The 18,721-nt window shown below is 47.0% G+C and overlaps 1 protein-coding gene across 3 annotated transcripts in view; it reads right to left on the reverse strand.

Moving 5' to 3' along the window:
- Positions 1-18,424, reverse strand: part of LOC113220340 — a 158,060-nt gene extending 139,636 nt beyond the window's left edge. For all 3 annotated transcript variants that reach the window (XM_026449275.1, XM_026449273.1, XM_026449274.1), the window contains exon 1: positions 18,244-18,424. In XM_026449275.1, coding sequence (XP_026305060.1) covers positions 18,244-18,355 — 112 coding nt within the window. In that variant the 5' untranslated portion in view covers positions 18,356-18,424. The remainder of the gene's footprint in view (positions 1-18,243) is intronic.
- Between the last annotated feature and the right edge of the window lie 297 nt (positions 18,425-18,721).

The following is an 18,721-nucleotide window of genomic DNA, read 5'->3' on the forward strand; positions in this document are numbered from 1 at the left end:
TGACAGAGCGAGACTCCGTCTCAAAAATAAATAAATAAATAAAAATTTAAAAAATAAAAATAAAATAAAAGGCAGACAAACAAAAGGAGATTTCCTCTGATCTTAAAAACAGAAGTATTTGTTTCACAGGCTGGATAATTGAAGATCTGCATAGAAATCACCTTGGGCTCCGCCCTCCCTCACAACAGACTGGGATAGAGGGAAGGAGGGCAGGAGGTGGGCCCCTTGTCCAGGAGAGGCTCCTCCCACCCCGTCCCCTTCCTCAGGAGGGCGGGCTGCCCAGCGCAGGCTCCGTTCTCCCCAGGTAAGACCCCGGCGTCTCTACAGGAACACCCACATCCCTTCCCTGCAATCCACTCCAGCTGCTCACGGCCAGTCAAGGGGGGCGCTCTTCAGAGAGGAACAAACGGCTTTGGGGAGAGCCTGAACTCCCACATCCCAGGTGTGGTTTGCCAGGGAGCACAGAAGAAGGATGCAGGTCCCGAGAAGGAGGAGGCGCAGGAAGACGACAAGAGAGACAAGAGAGACAAGAGAGGCCGCCCAGCAGCGGGCTGAGCGCAGGATCTGGCTGAGGCCTCCTGGGGAGGGGCAGAGGCAAACGTGCTGCTGCTTCTAGGCTGCTCGGGAGGATACAAGCTCGGAAGGGGCTGCAAGGCAGGACTCACTGAGGAGCAGTCATGTGGATGCTCCGCCTCTCACACGGCACACACTGACAACATGCAACTCACAAACAACACAACACGCATGTACAATGCGCTTATACAACACTCACAACACACAATGCACACAAACACACACAACCTATCAACACATACCCAATACATGCAACTCACAACACAATATGCATTTATAACACACTCATGCAACACATAACCAATACATGCAACTCAACACATGTAAGTACAACACACTCATACACACATACAACACACGTAACTCACATACAATACAACACGCACCTACAATGCACTCGTACAGCACTCATACATACACAACACACAACTCATATACAACATGCACATGCAACATGCTCATACAACACACAACACTCATACAACACACAACACACGCAACTCACAACATAACATGCACACACAACACTCACACAACGTACACACGATACATACAACTCACAACATACACAAACAACACACTCATACAGCTCACGTACAACACATGCAACTCATGTTCAACACAACATGCACGTACAACATACACAACACACGCAACTCAATGCAACATTCACGTACAACACACTCATACAACACAACACTCATACAACATACACACAATACATGCAACTCACAACACAACATACACATACAACACACTCATACAACACATGCAACTCACGCACAACACAACATGCACGTACAACACTCTCATGCAACATATAACACATACAACATACACACAACACATGCAACTCAACACAAATACATGTAGAATGCACTCACAACACACAACACTCATACAACACAACACATGCAACTCACAAACACACGTATGACACACTCATACAACACACAACACTCAAACATACAATCAATGCAGCTCAACACAATATACACACACAACACACATACAACCCATGCAACTCACATACAACACAACACACTCATACAACACATTCATGCAACACACACTGTACAGATTCTAAGTATGAAATGTAAAACAGTACACGCACGGTTTCTAAAGTGTGATGAAAGCTTTTTTCAAAAAGGTCATCCAACATCCAAACTGGTACCATGTCCTCATTTTCAGCTGCTGTTCAGATTCAAGCATTTTTATCATCCGTTCTATGAATTATAATAATACAGCACACATCCATTTTTCATTTTACACCCACTTTGGTGTGGGATGCTCCAAAACAGGGGCCAGGAGCCTCAGGGTCATCCCTCGGAACAAAACACAACCCACACTCAGAGGCCAGGAAGGGAACTCGGGGGGCGACACACACTCATCTGCAGAGCTCTGCTTCAATTACTTCACACGGAGCCGGGGCTGGAACGGGGTTGCTGAGGTACAGACATGGCAAACCGAGACGAAACTGGCAGGTGGAGAAAGATCGGCCAAAATCCAAGGAAAAATACTGAACATTTTCCACAAGTAGTTCACACAACAGATGATACTAGGGCTACTGAAAGTTTATTGAGAGGGGTCTTGCTCCAAAGAAAAAGTTCTCTCCCAAGGTTATCGAAGATTCACAGCAGACACCTGCCCCCAACACACCATCTGCTGAGGGCCTATGAGTCAAAAAGAAGATAAGACAGAAATAACAGTGCAGGGGGAGGAGAGCGGGAGGGGACTGAGAACTCGGAACCAAGTGAAGTGATGGGTGGACACTGAATGCCTGACTCCAGGGTTGTCAACTCAGAAAACAAGTCTGTTTAAGTCCGTAGTAACAGTGTTAGTGTTTTCACTGAACCTGCACTCAACACTGGAGAACCTCCCTGTGTTATGAAGACGATCTGAAAAATAACATTAATTCACAATGTAGAGTGATGATTCAGCCACAGAAAATAAAACTGACAGAATCCACTGCAAGTCACACTGTGTATTTGTTTAAGGTTGGTTTATGGTGCAGAAAAGAGGCAGCTTGAGATCTACAATACTTAAACTGGCAGACATCTTGTTTCCCTGAATTCTCACAACCGTGGCACCAGCTAGGGTAAGACAGAGTGGCTTTCAGAGCTTCCAGAACAGCAGAACAGATCAATCATAAATATGCAAAAGTCATCTGAAGACAGAATTAATATTCCACGTTTTCGCTTAAACTAGTCATGTGATTTCCAATAAGTGGGAAACATTCACACCAATTTTTATAAGAAAGTTCAATGTGAACACATAGTACAGAACACTATCTTTGTTTTGGAATTTATTGATTTAATATGACAATTTCAATTGTCTTTAGGGATTCCTGATATTGAATGCTCATCTTTATTAATAATGAGCTACCCATTTTCTGACTGAGGAAACGGAAAGTTGTCACTGCCTAACAGCAATACTCAAAACAGCCTCTATGAAAGGAAAAGGTATATCTGTGTGCACACACATGCATACACATGCATACACATACCTAAACATGCACACACGCATGTGCATATGTGCACACACATACACATGTATGCACATGCACACGTGCATGCACATGTACACGTGTGCATACCTACATATGTACGCACACATATGCACATACATGCATACACACGCATATACGCACATACACAAACACATATACACACGTACGCATGCACACATACATGCATATACACCAGCGCATGGACACGCGTACACGCACATACACACATGCACACACATGCATGTGTACATGCATACGTAGGTATCATCTCAGGTATGTGGATTCAAAATTCTGATGCAAACAAGAATAATCACAAAACAAGGTAGGGTGTCAACAAGTGAGAATTGAGATGGAAGTTCTGGAATGTTCCAGAGACGATATGGGGAAGGTCCACACATCACATAAACATCTTACCTGTTTTAAACGTGACCACTCCTGCCAACATCAGCCTGGATTAAGATGATTTCATTGACATAAGGAACAGAAAATATAATACTTGTTCTAATGAGATTCTCTAACCATTAGATTATTTTCACAATTATAAGTAATCACCAAATAACTTTCTCTCAAGGGTCTAAAAATAAAAATAAGATAACAAAAGAAAGTCACAGTCCTGACAGTTTTATCATGTAAATCACAGCTGTGAAAATAAAGCATGTTTTTGAGGCTATGCCCTCCTCAAATATCCTTTATGGAATTTTGTACCAGTAATGGCTGGTAATTAATTGTTATACCAGGTGGAAAAGTATATCATTTGGGGTACATGAAGTAAACATGTAAAGAGAAATGACCACACACACCCGAAACCAGGTCTCATTTCACAACTGTTTCCTACATTAGATTTGCTTAATTTACTTCATGAGGTGCCTGGAGGAGAGAAAGCAGAGCTAGGATCTGCCCCGAGGCTGCTTCGGGAAGAGCTGGATGGGCACCAAGCCCCTCAGACCGAGGGCTGAGCTGCGTGGCTATGACCCCATCACTACGGCTCCCCAAGCATGTGTCCCTGTGTGTCACGCAAACCCCTGCCACACAGATGACACACGCCACACGCCTGACACAGGCTCAGCACACAGGGAGCGATCAGTAAGTGGTGACTAGAGAGAAGCGACGGCCTTCAGCGTGGACGGAGAAAACAGGTCACAGACTCACAGAGGAAACGTCACAGATCCACAGACGGAGAAAACACCACAGACGCATGGACGAAGGAAACAGACCACAGACGCACGGAGGGAAGAAAAGAGCCACAGACGCATGGAGGGAGGAAAAGCGCCACAGACGCACACATGGAGAAAACGCCATAGACGCACGGAGGAAGGAAACGCCACTGACGCGCGGACGGAAGAAATGCCACAGACGCATGGATGGAGGAAAGGCGACAGAGGCACGCTTGGAGAAAACAGGCCAGAGACGCACAAATGGAGGAAACGCGCCACTGAGGCACGCACGGAGAAAATAGGCCACAGACGCACGAAGGGAGGAAATGCCACAGACGCACGAACGGAGGAAACAAGGCAGAGAGGAGCACACACCAGTGTGGAACATGGGACAGGAACGTCCCGGCCATGCACCGTCCTCTCCCACTAGGGACTTCCCACCCCAGAGCACTCAGGATGGCTGTGGAGCTCCTTCCACCCACCCCGGAGGTGAAGCTGGGGAGCCAGAGATGAGCAGGTTCACGTCCATCAAATGCGGCTGCAATCCCTGTAGTAACTGGAGGTCACCATTAAACAGAAGGGCACCTCACTTGGAATAAAAGCACTCTGCATAAAAGAACTCAAGATTGGCCGGAGACTGCTTAGAAACCATCACAATCATTCTTGTTAGTGACAGTGAAGCTTCAAGAGTGATCACTTTTCCTGTAGAAAGGCCACAGAGGTGATTCCTGGAACTCATTTAGAATATTTCTTTCCCGGAAACCACACAACCAAGAGTTTAATAATGCCGTCTCTTGACCAGAAAGATTAAGATTTCTGATGAAGCCGGGCGCGGTGGCTCAAGCCTGTCATCCCAGCACTTTGGGAGGCCGAGACAGGCGGATCACGAGGTCAGGAGATCGAGACCATCCTGGCTAACCCGGTGAAACCCCATCTCTACTAAAAAATAAAAAAATAAAAAAAACTACCCGGGCGAGGTGGCGGGCGCCTGTAGTCCCAACTATTCAGGAGGCTGAGGCAGGAGAATGGTGGGAACCCGGGGGCCGGAGCTTGCAGTGAGCTGAGATCCGGCCACTGCACTCCAGCCTGGGCAGCAGAGCGAGACTCCATCTCAAAAAAAAAAAAAAAAAAAAAAAGATTTCTGATGAAACTAAACCCTGGCCAGCCTCCTGATTCTAGAAGATGCTATACAGAAAAACTAACTCAAAGGGGTTGCATTTCTTTTGTCATCCATGACACATAAAAAAACTTTAATATACAAAAAATGTAGGAATTGTACAGTGACTACCCATGTATCTACCCCCTGGATCACAGATTAGATGTTAAATGTAAAGTTCAAAAGGTTTCCAGCTAAGGAAATGTGCAGTGTAAACCTCTACCTGGTTAGAACCAAGGGGAATGGAATGAGCTTTCCCAGGCCTTGCTGCTCAGCTGGGAGGGGCTGCCACAGCTCAGCCACCCCACCCCAGAGCACCCAGGATGGCTGTGGAGTTCCTGCCACCCACTCCAGAGGTGAGGCTGGATCCCCAATCGTGGTGTTAAGATTGAGTCAGCCGGGCGCAGTGGCTCAAACCTGTAATCCCAGCACTTTGGGAGGCCGAGATGGGTGGATCACGAGGTCAAGAGATCAAGATCATCCTGGCTAACATGGTGAAACTCCATTTCCACTAAATAAAATACAAAAAACTAGCCGGGTGAGGTGGCGGGCGCCTGTAGTCCCAGCTACTTGGGAGGCTGAGGCAGGAGAACGGCATAAACCCGGAAGGCGGAGCTTACAGTGAGCTGAGATCTGGCCACCGCACTCCAGCCTGGGCAACACAGTGAGCCTCCGTCTCAAAAAACAAAACAAAACAAAAAAAAGAGTGAGCCAGCCTTTAGAGGCCATGCGGTCTATACTTGAATAGAAAATGTTTCAGGAAACCAAAGATTCCAATGCCTGTGATGAATTCTTAACCATTTGAAACCCAGGCTCCTCATCTATATAAAGAGAACAATGCTCTCTCCTGGGAAAGCATTTCAGAAGGACGAAAAAGGATCCACATGAGAGCAGCTGAAAACTACAAGGCACCTGCAATTATAAGATTTTTTCTATATCTTTGTTTTAAGGAATGTCAGCATTCTAAATATTGCACTTCACTCCACATCACCTTTCAGGAGCAAATTATAACGATCAAAACTATCAGCAGAATCCCTACCAGCTCAGTCACCACGTGCTTCTTCTCCCTGCATGAGAATTCCTGCAGAACGATGGGACCATCCAAGAATGGCTCCCTGCCATCATGTGCCCATACTCCTTCCCCAGGGAGCTATTCCTGTACTCATGGGGCATGGAAACCTGTATAACGCCACCAGAAAGTCCTTGTTTGACTTACACACTTCCCAGAAGGGCTGATTTTATCCAGAATCTGAACTGTGTCAAACACTAAACCTAAGAAATCATCAAGAAACCAAGGAAATGTAAGGCCAACTCCTGCCCTGGGTGCATGGCTATTAGGGAAGAAAGAGGAAATGAGACATGAAAGGAAACTTTTGAGATATTCAGACCATCACTGGATGATTCCAGGAACCCATTACAGATCATTGCTGTTCCTAATAACAGGAAAGAAATTCTAAAATTCCAACAGGCATGGTGAGTCCCTCACTTGCATGAAATCAAAATAATGTATTACTATCTTCAAAAGGACAAAAGAAAAACTCTACTTCCTCTTCATATTAATTTGTGTACAAATAACTTAAGTGAGAAAATCTTAACATCTGGACTGTGGTATCAATAGCAAAATAACCCCAAGCTTCCCAATTAAAAGATATGGACGGGCTAAGTGGATTTAAAACAAGAAAAACCAACTATATGCTGCCTACAAAAAACTCACTTCAGCCGTAAAGACACACATAGACTAAACATGAAGGGATGGAAAAACATGTTCCACATTAATGGACCTCAAAAGTGAGCAAGAGTAGCTATATTTATCTCAGACCAATCACAATTTAAGTCAAAAACTGTAAAAAGGAGACAAAAAGGTAATTATGTAATAAAGAGATCAACATAGCAAGAGGATATAACAATTACGAGTATACGGGCACCCAAAAACAAAGCACCCAGATATATAAAGCAAATATTAGTAGATCTAAATAGAGAGAGAGGTCTGGTGTGGTGCCTCACGCCTGTAATCCCAGCACTTTGGGGGGTGGAGGCAGGTGGATCACCTGAGGTCAGCAGTTCAAGACCAGCCTGGCCAACATGGTGAAACCCTGTCTCTACTAATACAAAAAATGAGCCCAGCATGGTGGCACATGCCTGTAGTCCCAGCTACTTGGGAGGCTGAGGCAGGAGAATCACTTGAACTCGGGAGGTGGAGGTTGCAATGAGTTGAGATTGCACCTCTGCACTCCAGCCTAGGAAACAAGAGCAAAACTCCATCTCAAATATATATATATACAAACACATATATATACACACACACATATATCTATATCTATATCTATATATATAGAGAGAGACAAACACAACAATAGTAGGGGCTTCAAAACCCCACTGTCAGCACTGGAGATGATCTAGACAGAAAATAACAACAAAATATCAAGTTGAAAGTACAGTGTAGACCAAATGGACCTAACAGACATTTACAGAACGTTTCATCCAACAGCTACAGAATGCACATTCTTCTCAGCACATGGAACATTCTCTAGAATCAACCCCATGCTAGGCTACAAAAGAAGTCTCAATTCATTTTTTTTTAATTGAAATAACACCTAGGATATTCTCAGACTGTAACAGAATAAAGCTATCTATCAACAACAAGGAACAGTACTTCTCAAAAGAAGACATTTATGCAGCCAATAGACACATGAAAAAAATGCTCATAATCACTCGCCATCAGAGAAATGCAAATCAAAACCACAATGAGATACCATCTCACACCAGTTAGAATGGCGATCATTACAAAGTCAGGAAACAACAGGTGCTGGAGAGGATGTGGAGAAATGGGAACACTTTTACACTGTTGGTGGGACTGTCAACTAGTTCAACCATTGTGGAAGACAGTGTGGCTATTCCTCAAGGATCTAGAACTAGAAATACCATTTGACCCCGCAATCCCATTACTGGGTATATACCAAAAGGATTATAAATCATGCTGCTATAAAGACACATGCACACGTATGTTTATTGCGGCACTATTCACAATAGCAAAGACTTGGAACCAACCCAAATGTCCATCAATGGCAGACTGGATTAAGAAAATGTGGCACATATACACCATGGCATACTATGCAGCCATAAAAAAGGATGAGTTCATGTCCTTTGTAGGGACATGGATACAGCTGGAAACCATCATTCTCAGCAAACTATCACAAGGACAGAAAACCAAACACCGCATGTTCTCACTCATAGGTGGGAAATGAATAGTGAGATCACTTGGACACAGGAAGGGGAACATCACACACCGGGGCCTGTTGTGGGGTGAGGGGAGGGGGAAAGGATAGCATTACGAGATATACCAAATGTAAATGACGAGTTAATGGGTGCAGCACGCCAACTTGGAACATGTATACATATGTAAACAAACCTGCACATTGTGCACATGTACCCTAGAACATAAAGTTTAATAAACAAACAAACAAACAGAAAACAAATCAACAACAAGGAGAACTTTCAAAACTGTATAAATACATAGAAATTAAACAATATGCCCTTGAATAGCCAATGGGTCAATGAAGAAATTAAGAAGGAAATTAAAAAATTTCTTGAAATAATTGAAAACAGAAACACAACATATCAAAGCCTATGGTATACAGCAAAAGCAGTATTAAGAGGAAAGTTTATAACAATAAACTACATTTAAAAAACACATTTAAAATAAACAACCTAACAATGAACTGCAATGAGCTAGAAGAGCAAGAACAAATCAAATCCAAAAGTGGTAGAAGAAAAGAAATAACAAATATCAAAGAGGAAGTAAATAATATTGAAACTAACAAATATGAAAGATGAAGAAAAAAAATGTTGGTTTTTTGAAAAGATAAATAAAATAGACAAACCATTAGCTACACTAAGAAAAAGAAAGAAATCCCAAATAAATAAAATTAGAAACAGAAAAGGAGAATTACATTTGATACCACAGAAATACAAGGGATCATTAGAGACTACTTTTAACAACTGTATGTTGGCCGGGCGCGGTGGCTCAAGCCTGTAATCCCAGCACTTTGGGAGGCCGAGACGGGCGGATCACAAGGTCAGGAGATCGAGACCATCCTGGCGAACACGGTGAAACCCCGTCTCTACTAAAATAATACAAAAAACTAGCCGGGTGAGGTGGCGGGCGCCTGTAGTCCCAGCCACTCGGGAGGCTGAGGCAGGAGAATGGCATGAACCTGGGAGGCAGAGCTTGCAGTGAGCTGAGATCCGGCCACTGCACTCCAGCCTGGGCGACAGAGCGAGACTCCGACTCAAGAAAAAATAAAAAAAAACAACTGCATGTCAACAGATTGGAAAACCTAGAGGAAATGGATAAATTCCTGGACATGTACAACTTACCAAGATGAAACCAAGAAGAAATGGAAATCCTAAACAGACCAATAATGAGTAACATGTATGACTATGTAATAATAAAAAGTCTCCCAACAAAGAAAATCCCAGAACTAGGTGGCTTCACAGCTGAATTCTACACATTTTTATTTCAATCCTTCTCAAACTATTCCAAAAATATTGAAGAGGAGGGAATTCTGCCAAGTTCATTCTTCAAGGCCAGCATTACCCTGATACCAAAATAAGACAAAGACACAATAAAAAGAGAAAACTATACGTCACTACCCCTGATGAACACAGATGTAAAAATCCTCAACAAAATACTAACAAACTGAATCCAACAGCAAATCAAAAAGATTATACACCATGATCAAGTGGGATTTACCCCAGGATGCAAGGATTGCTCAATAAACACAAATCAACAGACACACTACATCACATCAACAGAATTAAGGACAAAAACAGTATCATTTCGATAGATACAGAAAAAGCATTTGATAAAATTCAACGCTGCTTCATGATAAAAACTCTCAACAAACTAGGCACTGAAGGAAACATACCTCAACACAATAAAGGCCATATGTGACAAACCCACAGCTAACATAATGGTGAATGGGGAAACACTAAGAGCTTTTTCTCTGACATCTGTAACAAGACAAGGACGCCCACTTGTGCCACTCCTATCCAACACAGCACTGAACGTCCTAGTCAAGAGCAGTTAGGCAAGAGAAAGAAATCAAGGGCACCCAAAGTGGAACGGAGGAACTCTAATTGTCTGTTTTCAGACAATATGCTCTTATATTTTCTTTTTTTAAAAAAAGGACTCCAGCAAAAATCTCTTTGAACCGATAAACAAATTCAGTAAAGTTACAGAATACAAAATCAACATATAAAAATCAGTAGCATTTCTATAGACTAACAATGAGCCAGTGGAAAAAGAAATCAAGAAAGCAATCCAATTTAGCTACAAAAATATCAAATAAAAATTAAAATACCTCAGAAGAAGTCTAACCAAGAGGGTTAAAGATCTCTATAAGGAAAATGATATTCTACCCTCTGAAGGTAGAACAGTGGAATCTAGAGACAGGAAAGGGCGGCGGGAAGGCAGAAAGGGAGAGGTTGGCTAATGGATCCAAAATTACATCTAGATAGTAAAAATGAGGTTTAGTGTGCTATAGCCTTGTAGGGTGACTATAGTTTATAATTTATTGTATATTTTCAAGCAGCTAGAAGAGAGGATTTTAAATATTCCCAGCATTCAGAAATCACAAATGTTTGAGAAGATGGACATGCTAATTACCCTAATTTGCTAATTACACATGATAAACATGTATTGAAATATCACACTGTATCCCATGGATATGTACCATAACGTGTCCATTAAAAATAATAGTTGTTAAAAACCCAAGGGCCATTTCTCATTTGTCCTATGTCAATGTCGTGGTCCATTGGTGGAGACCTAGCCATTTGCAAGACTATAGTCACTTGAGCTGAAAGCAAATGAATCGTCACAAAAACTACCACTGGCACCAAGTCTTCTTTCCAGAATTTCCTGCCCACAGCACTGCCACAGTCACTGTGGGCAGGAAAGACACACTAGCAACCAAGTTTCAACCCCAGCACAGTTGATGTTTTTATTTCTCTGATTTGGAATAAGTGTGTGTTCATCACTTACATTTACTCCAACTGTCCCCTTGCTTAAAGAGTTCCTTAAGGATGACTTCCTGTTACTAAATTCCAACAGCTTCTGAGCATCCATTATATTCTCCAAAGTCAATAAAAAGAGAAAATGTGTTGAAAGCCTGATAATGTTCACTTAAGAATCCAGTACGATGTACCGCTTGAAATGGCCACTCCCCCTTGTTCCTTTACATGACTTTTAAAGGAACCCCAGTTATTACACATAATTGAAGCCATAATTTCTTCAATACCATTAGGTCCACAGAGGGTGGGGCCAGGGGACTTCAAAGTCTGTCTCTGATTTTTTTTTAAAAAAGGAAAGCTTATGAGAGTAGGTAATGAAAATAAATATTCACACAACTCGAAACGGGGTGGTGACACATAAAGCTCCAGCCCGGCACAGGTGTCCAGCCAGTGAGGGTGGGGACACAGACTCGTAAGGTCCCCACAATCCCCCAGAAGTGCCACAGACATGTGGGTGACCTGAGACAGAGCCAGGCTCCGAATTCCAGGAGTTGTCTGGCTCTTGTGCATCCCGTGTGGTCCACAGTGCATGACGATGCCCCACGTCACCAGTCCCGATGCAGAGCAGAAGAATGTCACATGTCACGAGCCCCCACTGCAGAGCATAGCCTGAAGGTGCCAGCCCAGCCTACTACACACACTGGCCACCAAAGCACTGCCCTCCAGGAAGGAGGACCCCAGAGGTCGTGACAGGGTGAGGTTCTGCTCTTCATCATCCCCGAGCAGTAGGGAAAGTCCCAGCAGACATTTGGGGAGCCTCTACAGGTGGCTCTGGGACTCTGAGCAGAGGTTCAAAGATGTCCCCAGATACTCCAGACTCAACCCTAAAACAGGCCATTCTTCCAGATATGCCCAGACTGGAACCTACAGAGGCCATCCTTCCTAGCTTTCCTGTGGAGAAGCAGGCTTAAAAGAGTATCGACTAAAAGGGGCCACCAGGAAGAGGGAAGTCCTATCTTTAAAAAAAGAAAGATTTTTTTAAAAAAAGAGGCATTGAGGCTCTGACTCATCTGAGCACAGAGTACGTGCTCGGCAGCATCTGTCAGAGCAGAGCAAGCACACACATGCTCTCCATACCCTGTGCTCCCGGCCCCCGTGCTCCCCACACCCATGCTCCCCACACCCGTGCTCCCCACCCCTGTGCTCCTGACACCCGTGCTCCCCACACCCACCCTCCCCACACCCACGCTGCCCACACCTATCTATCCTCCCCATGCCTATGCTCCCTGCACCCGTGCTCCCCGCACTGTGTTCCCTGCGCCCATGGCTGCTCCTCGAACTCTCTTCCACTGATTTCCTCTGTACGTCCCTCTTGATAGTCACTGTCACCTCGAATCCCCTGGCTAAATGGAGGTAAAGAAAAAGTCTAGAGTAGCACTTTGGAGGATAGAGTGGAAGTGGCTGTTTACCAAGCAGGGCTATGAGATGAGCGCATCTGAACCCCATTAATCCTGACGGTCAGTTGATTAGCCCTGTTCAGCAGCTGGGGACACTGAGGTGCAGAGGGACGGGCTTGCTTACCCTGGACGATGCTGACAGTGTGGGCCCAGCCCAGTCCCACAGCCACCAGGAGGAGGCTCCCGAGTGGGCACGTGCAGAGGTACAGCCCAGAGAACGCCTGGGACCCTGGCACAGACTCCTTAGGAAGGAAACAGAGAAAGGTCCACAGAGACTCAAGCAGTACAGAAGAAGGTCACCCACAAGTTAAAAATAGATGTTTGTACTTTATCGTCCCAGCGTGCTAAAAATCCAGCTTGCTCACACGAACGGCCTGACGTGAGTGACGTGAGCCCGGCCTCCTTCAGCACTGGGCTAAGCCAGAGCCGCACCTGCCCCTCTCCCGACAATAGCAGGCTCGGCAGCTGTTCTTCAACGTACTTGACACCCTTCTGTGAGGATTAGGCTACACTCTGTCCACACTGGGTAAGTTTAATCCTGACACAGCTAACCGTGTCAATCTGCAGTGAACAAACAACTTACTTTGGATGATTCTGTCACTGACAAAGACCCTGAATCTCCCAGTAAAGCTTAGTGACACGACTTACCTTTCTGTTTTCATTTCAGGTACACTGGCCCATAAGGTCTAGTTTACCTGCTGATAATGCCTTGGAAAGACCACCAGGGGGCCCCACACCATTTTCAGCTTCATAGGGATGTGAATTTCCCTTTGATGACAAAGATGATGGGGAAATAAAACAAGGATCCCAAACAGATGCCGGTGTGTTTCCTGGGAGTGATAAGGCCAGGAACTGCTGCTCTGTGTCAGGTGAGGGAGTAACAGAGAGAATGGCACCAACTCCTGAGACAGGACCTGAGCATGGTGCAGCCACCGCCTGTGGCCACGGAATTTCCAGGGAATGTAGGCCCCAGTTGCATGGTACAGCCACCATCTACGACCACAGAAATTCCAGGGAATGCATACCCTCAGTCACATGGTACAGTTACCATCTGCGGCCACAGAAATTCCAGGGACTGCAGACCCTCAGACACATGGTACAGCCACCGTCTATGGCCATGGAAATTCCAGGGAACACAGACCCTCATTCACATGGTACAGCCACCACCTATGGCCACGGAAATTCCAGGGAACATAGACACCAGTTGCATGATGCAGACACCACCTGCAGCCACAGAAATTCTGGGGAATGCAGACTCCAGTCGCACGGTGCAGCCACCACCTGTGGCCATGGAAATTCTGGGGAATGCAGGCCCCAGTCTCTAAAGTGTTATTTGTTTTATGAACTTTACTGCAGTGAATGTGGAAGAGTTTCTCTCTGTGCAGAGCTCAGTATCCAGAAGGGAAGTCGGCCCTAGGAATGCCTTCCTCCTCTTCAGAGCTCAGGGCCCAGGGCTGATGCCCTTGGGAGGGGTCCTTGTTTGGCAACTGTGCCTGTGGAGGGTTCCCCAACACTCACTGTGCACCTCCTAGGAGCGGAGACTACAACAAGGAGCCAGAGACTAAGCTCTGCTCAGACAACAGTGAGCTGATGGCCTTCCACTCTAAGTTCCAACTGCACTGAGTGTGTATTCCATGAATGCTTGTTAAATGAATGATTCATGTAAGGTCGTCTGTGCTGACCTTTGCTGGTCTGCTTACTGTGGGCTTCAGAGCATAGACCTCATTCCTGGAGCAGCCAGTTCTTCCCAGAGTGAGGGCTGCTGGAGTTTGGACAAAGTGCAGGGCTTCTGTCCTGCAGAAACATGCTCAGGACCCTGCGCTGGGCACGCTGGGGGCCTCTCCAGCAGGAGATCCCCAGTCCTGACCTTGCAATACCAGTGAACCCCAGGGGAGTCCCAAGTGCTCAAAATCAAGTAAATGTCCGTTGTGATTGAACATATCAATTTTAGAAGAAAGGGCAGATTGCCACCTCCCTCCTCAAACTAGGGACCATAGATGGATCCACGCCCCTAACTGAGGCTCTGCCTTAAATCCTGCTAAAACTACCAGCCAAACAGTCAAATTTGCATTAAAGGAAAAAAACAAACCAACCCAAACACCTGTAAGAAATGGTCAAGTAACCTGTGATACATCAACCCAGAGATTAAACATTAAAACAATGAAGTAGCAAGATATTAAAAGAACATAAATTCTATGTACATCATGGCTCAAGGTTCTAAAATTACACAGAGACAAATGGAATGGAAAAGGGATAGGTTTACAGATACATATTTTATTTTTTAATTTTTAATATTACTCCTCTAATGTATGATTTGACTAACCAGATGATAATTCAGCCAAAAAAAAAAAAAATCAAGTATGCCTATAGATAAATATGTAAAGAATCCTTCTCTCTGATGCCAATGGAATTAGTTTGGGTCTGGCCCACAGTCTTCGATCTTTTAATGAAGACACAAAAACGATCTTTCAAGCTTCTAGAAAAAAAAAAAAAAAAGAAGCCAGGCGCGGTGGCTCACTCCTGTAATCCCAGCACTTTAGGAGGCCGAGGCGGGCGGATCACGAGGTCAGGAGATCAAGACCATCCTGGCGAACACGGTGAAACCCCCTCTCTACTAAAAGCACAAAAAAATTAGCCGGGCGTAGTGGCGGCGCCTGTAGTCCCAGCTTTTAGGGAGGCTGAGGCAGGAGAATGGCGTGAACCCGGGAGGCGGCGGAGCTTGCAGTGAGCCGAGATCGTGCCACCTCACTCCAGCCTGGGCGACAGAGCGAGACTCCGTCTCAAAAAAAAAAAAAAAGAAAAAAGAAAAAAGAAAAAAAAAAAAAGAAAAGATTTAAAACCAGGACCCCAGAAGAAAAGGACCCGCTGTGTATCACAGAGTCTCTCCACGCCTCTCCACCCCGACAGTGCTCCCTCTTTCCCCATTTTCATACCTACCGCACAAAGCACTTAGTAAAGAACTATCTCAATTCATGACTCACACAGCACAAAGGGCCGATGCGGCTGCCAAACATACCCTGCAGCCCCAAAACGAAGCAGCAACCCCCAATGAAGGAAGAATGAGAGGCTGCTGGTTGTCATTTTAAATCTCACAACTCAATGTCTTTGCACTTTCCTGCTTTGTTGGTTTCAAGGGCTTATTAAAATTAACCCCCTACTGGATATTGAAGAAAGAAAGCAGGACGGTTGTGCAGGTTCCCAAGAGGCAGAGCCCTGGTTCCGCGGCCACCGCTGTCTTTCTACCCACAGCAGACGGGTTAACAAATTAGTCTCCCTTAGAGCGCACTGTTTATGATCATCGCGAACAAATGGATGCAATTGCTTCTTTTGAGATGTAGCAAGTTTGGGGCCCTCAGCAGAAAAAAACAAACAAACAAACAAAAAAAAAACCAGGGCACTGGCACAATAGTCATAACCTCTGCGTGACACACACACAGAAGGAAAATTAAAGCCGTGGAGGCGGACGCGTTCGGAAAGGGAAGGTGGAAGCAGGAAGGACGCCCACACAATAGAGTGGTCAGAAACCGACCACGTCACCAAAGGGCGCCTTAGACGGTCCAGAGGAGAAAATGCCCCTCTTTCCAGGGTAAACACCCATTTGCCAAACTAAGCCAGTGACCGCAAGCAAGAGTTTGCGTTTTTTGAAGGCGTCGAGTAACGATGAGAAGAGCAAGAAATGAGCTTAATAATGGGACTGACAGGGCCCTAGGCTGGTGACTCAGTTGATGTGCACAGCATCAAAACCCGGGTTCCTCAATGCGCTCCCTCTGCAGTTCAGGACAGCACTACAACTAACCCCATAAATCACTGCTTAAAAAAGCAGTTCTAAAAAAAGAGGCGACCCATTTGAAAGCAGCTGGAGGAGGACGACAGAGAGTGACTCTCAGAATCCAACTGCTTGTAGCCTCGGAACCATAACAAGAATACGAAACTAGCGGGTCCAGTGTGAGGCAGAGCAGAGATGCTGTCACGGCTCTCAGGGGGCTGAGCGGGAAGCCCATGGCTCAGTCCCCACAACGCCCTAATGGTGCCTGGAGCAGCCCACAGGCCTGTGTCCTTCGTGTGGGTTCACCTATCTAGTTTCCTGGGTACATTTAATGTATAGCCTTTATTCGCCAAGAAAAGAACATTCAAATCAAACCACTGTCGTAACTGAAGGACTCTTAACACTCCACACTTTGAACCTCCACACGTTCAAAAGCCCACAAATGTCAGTGCTGCCACTGTGCAGGTAACAATGTTTTTGATGCATCATGCACCTAACCAATAAGGATGTTTTCATGTTTTCCGTAGCCATCTCATTCAGGATACTTAAATATCTGTGACGACTTGACACTTAGTTATCTGTGACTTTCAGATAGATTTAACAAGGCTACCTGGCCAAGAAGGCCTCACCCTCCTGATCCCGGGCACAGGCCTGGGGCGCGCACTCTCCATCACCTCCCGCTCTTCAATGTTAAATGTCCTCCCGGGGCGCCCGCGTGGTGGGCCCAGGCTCCGGCCCCTCCTGGAGAGCCGTTTCCACATTGCAGGGCAGGGGAAGCCCAGAGCCCCCGCCGCGGCGCCGCTTAGGGTCCCGGAGTTCCCGCTTTCTGGTCCTTCCCGTCCACGGAGGCTGGCGGGGAGGGCCTGGGACCCATTTTAGTTTTCAGTTTTGTCACCAGCCGGAAGGTGACAGCACATGCGAGCGCAAGAAACCCTTTTTGTAAATCTTCCAGCGGAAACTCGAGGGGCTGCCGGACCGCCTCGGAGACGCCAGGCGGGAACCCAGAGCACCCCTGTCGCGTCCTGCATTGCAGCAGCCGGGACCCCGCCCACACCGCGCGGGGCACAAGGCGACAGGAGGCGCGCGGGGACCCGGCCGTTTCTTTCTCGACATGCTGGGTGGTGGTGTGGGGCGGAGTTGGGGGCCGGGGGGCCACTTAGGAAGTGATCGCGCTGTACCCTCGCTTCGGAGGGGAAGCCCGGCCCCGTCCAACAGCTCAGAGGCAGAAGGACCCCCCAGGGCGCTCCAGGCGAGCCCCTCTGCCAGGCTCCATTTAAAACATAAACCGGAGGGGATGAAAAGCTCACTATCTTCGGGATGGAGGTTCCTACCATGTCCCTTCCTCCTCCGCGCCACCCAGCAAGGACCCAGGGGCTGCCTTGCCGGCTCACGCTGCCCCGCAGGTACCCCTGCCCTGCGGCTCCGGGGCACCAGCTTCGACCCAGTTCTCCCGATTGCTTCCCCGCTCTTCTCCCCGGTTCTTCCCATCGCTTCCCCATCTTTCCCCGGGTCCTCCCATCGCTCCCCCCCTCTTCTGCCCTGCCCCCCCATCCTCTTCGCCCTGTTCTCGGTCTCTCCGTCCCTCCCTCCCTCGCCGCCTGGAGGGGGGCGCTCACCTTGAGCATCCGCGCAGCTGGTCAGCACGCCGATGGCCTTGCCAGCCCCGGAGAGGTGCTCCAGGAACTTCCGCAAGGAGCCCTTGCGCGACCGGGAGTCGTCCGCGTCCATGGCGAGGAGGCCCAGGGGAGTCGCTAGTCCGGGTGCGTGGCAGGCAATGGGGACCCCGCCCGCGCGCACCGGACTCCGAACTGCTGCCCCGCCCGCACCCCCGCCCGGCGCCAGCGCCAATGGGCGGTGACGGGCGGGGCCCGAGAGCACAAGAGGCCCGAGAGCACGGGAGGGGCTGCGGGGGCGGGGGCGCGGCTGGGGCAGGAGCAGGGAAAGGGCAGGGAAAGCACAGAGGCTGGCGGGGGGTGCTGGTGGGGGCCGCGCTAGCGGTGGGGGAGGTCGCAGATGCGGGGGTACCGCCACAGGTGGGCGGGGTCCCTGCGGGTGGGGCCGCGTTGCTGGTGCGCGAGCCTCGCGGGTGGGTTA

Source organism: Piliocolobus tephrosceles, chromosome 10 (genome assembly GCF_002776525.5).
Source record: "Piliocolobus tephrosceles isolate RC106 chromosome 10, ASM277652v3, whole genome shotgun sequence".
Lineage (NCBI taxonomy): Eukaryota > Metazoa > Chordata > Mammalia > Primates > Cercopithecidae > Piliocolobus > Piliocolobus tephrosceles.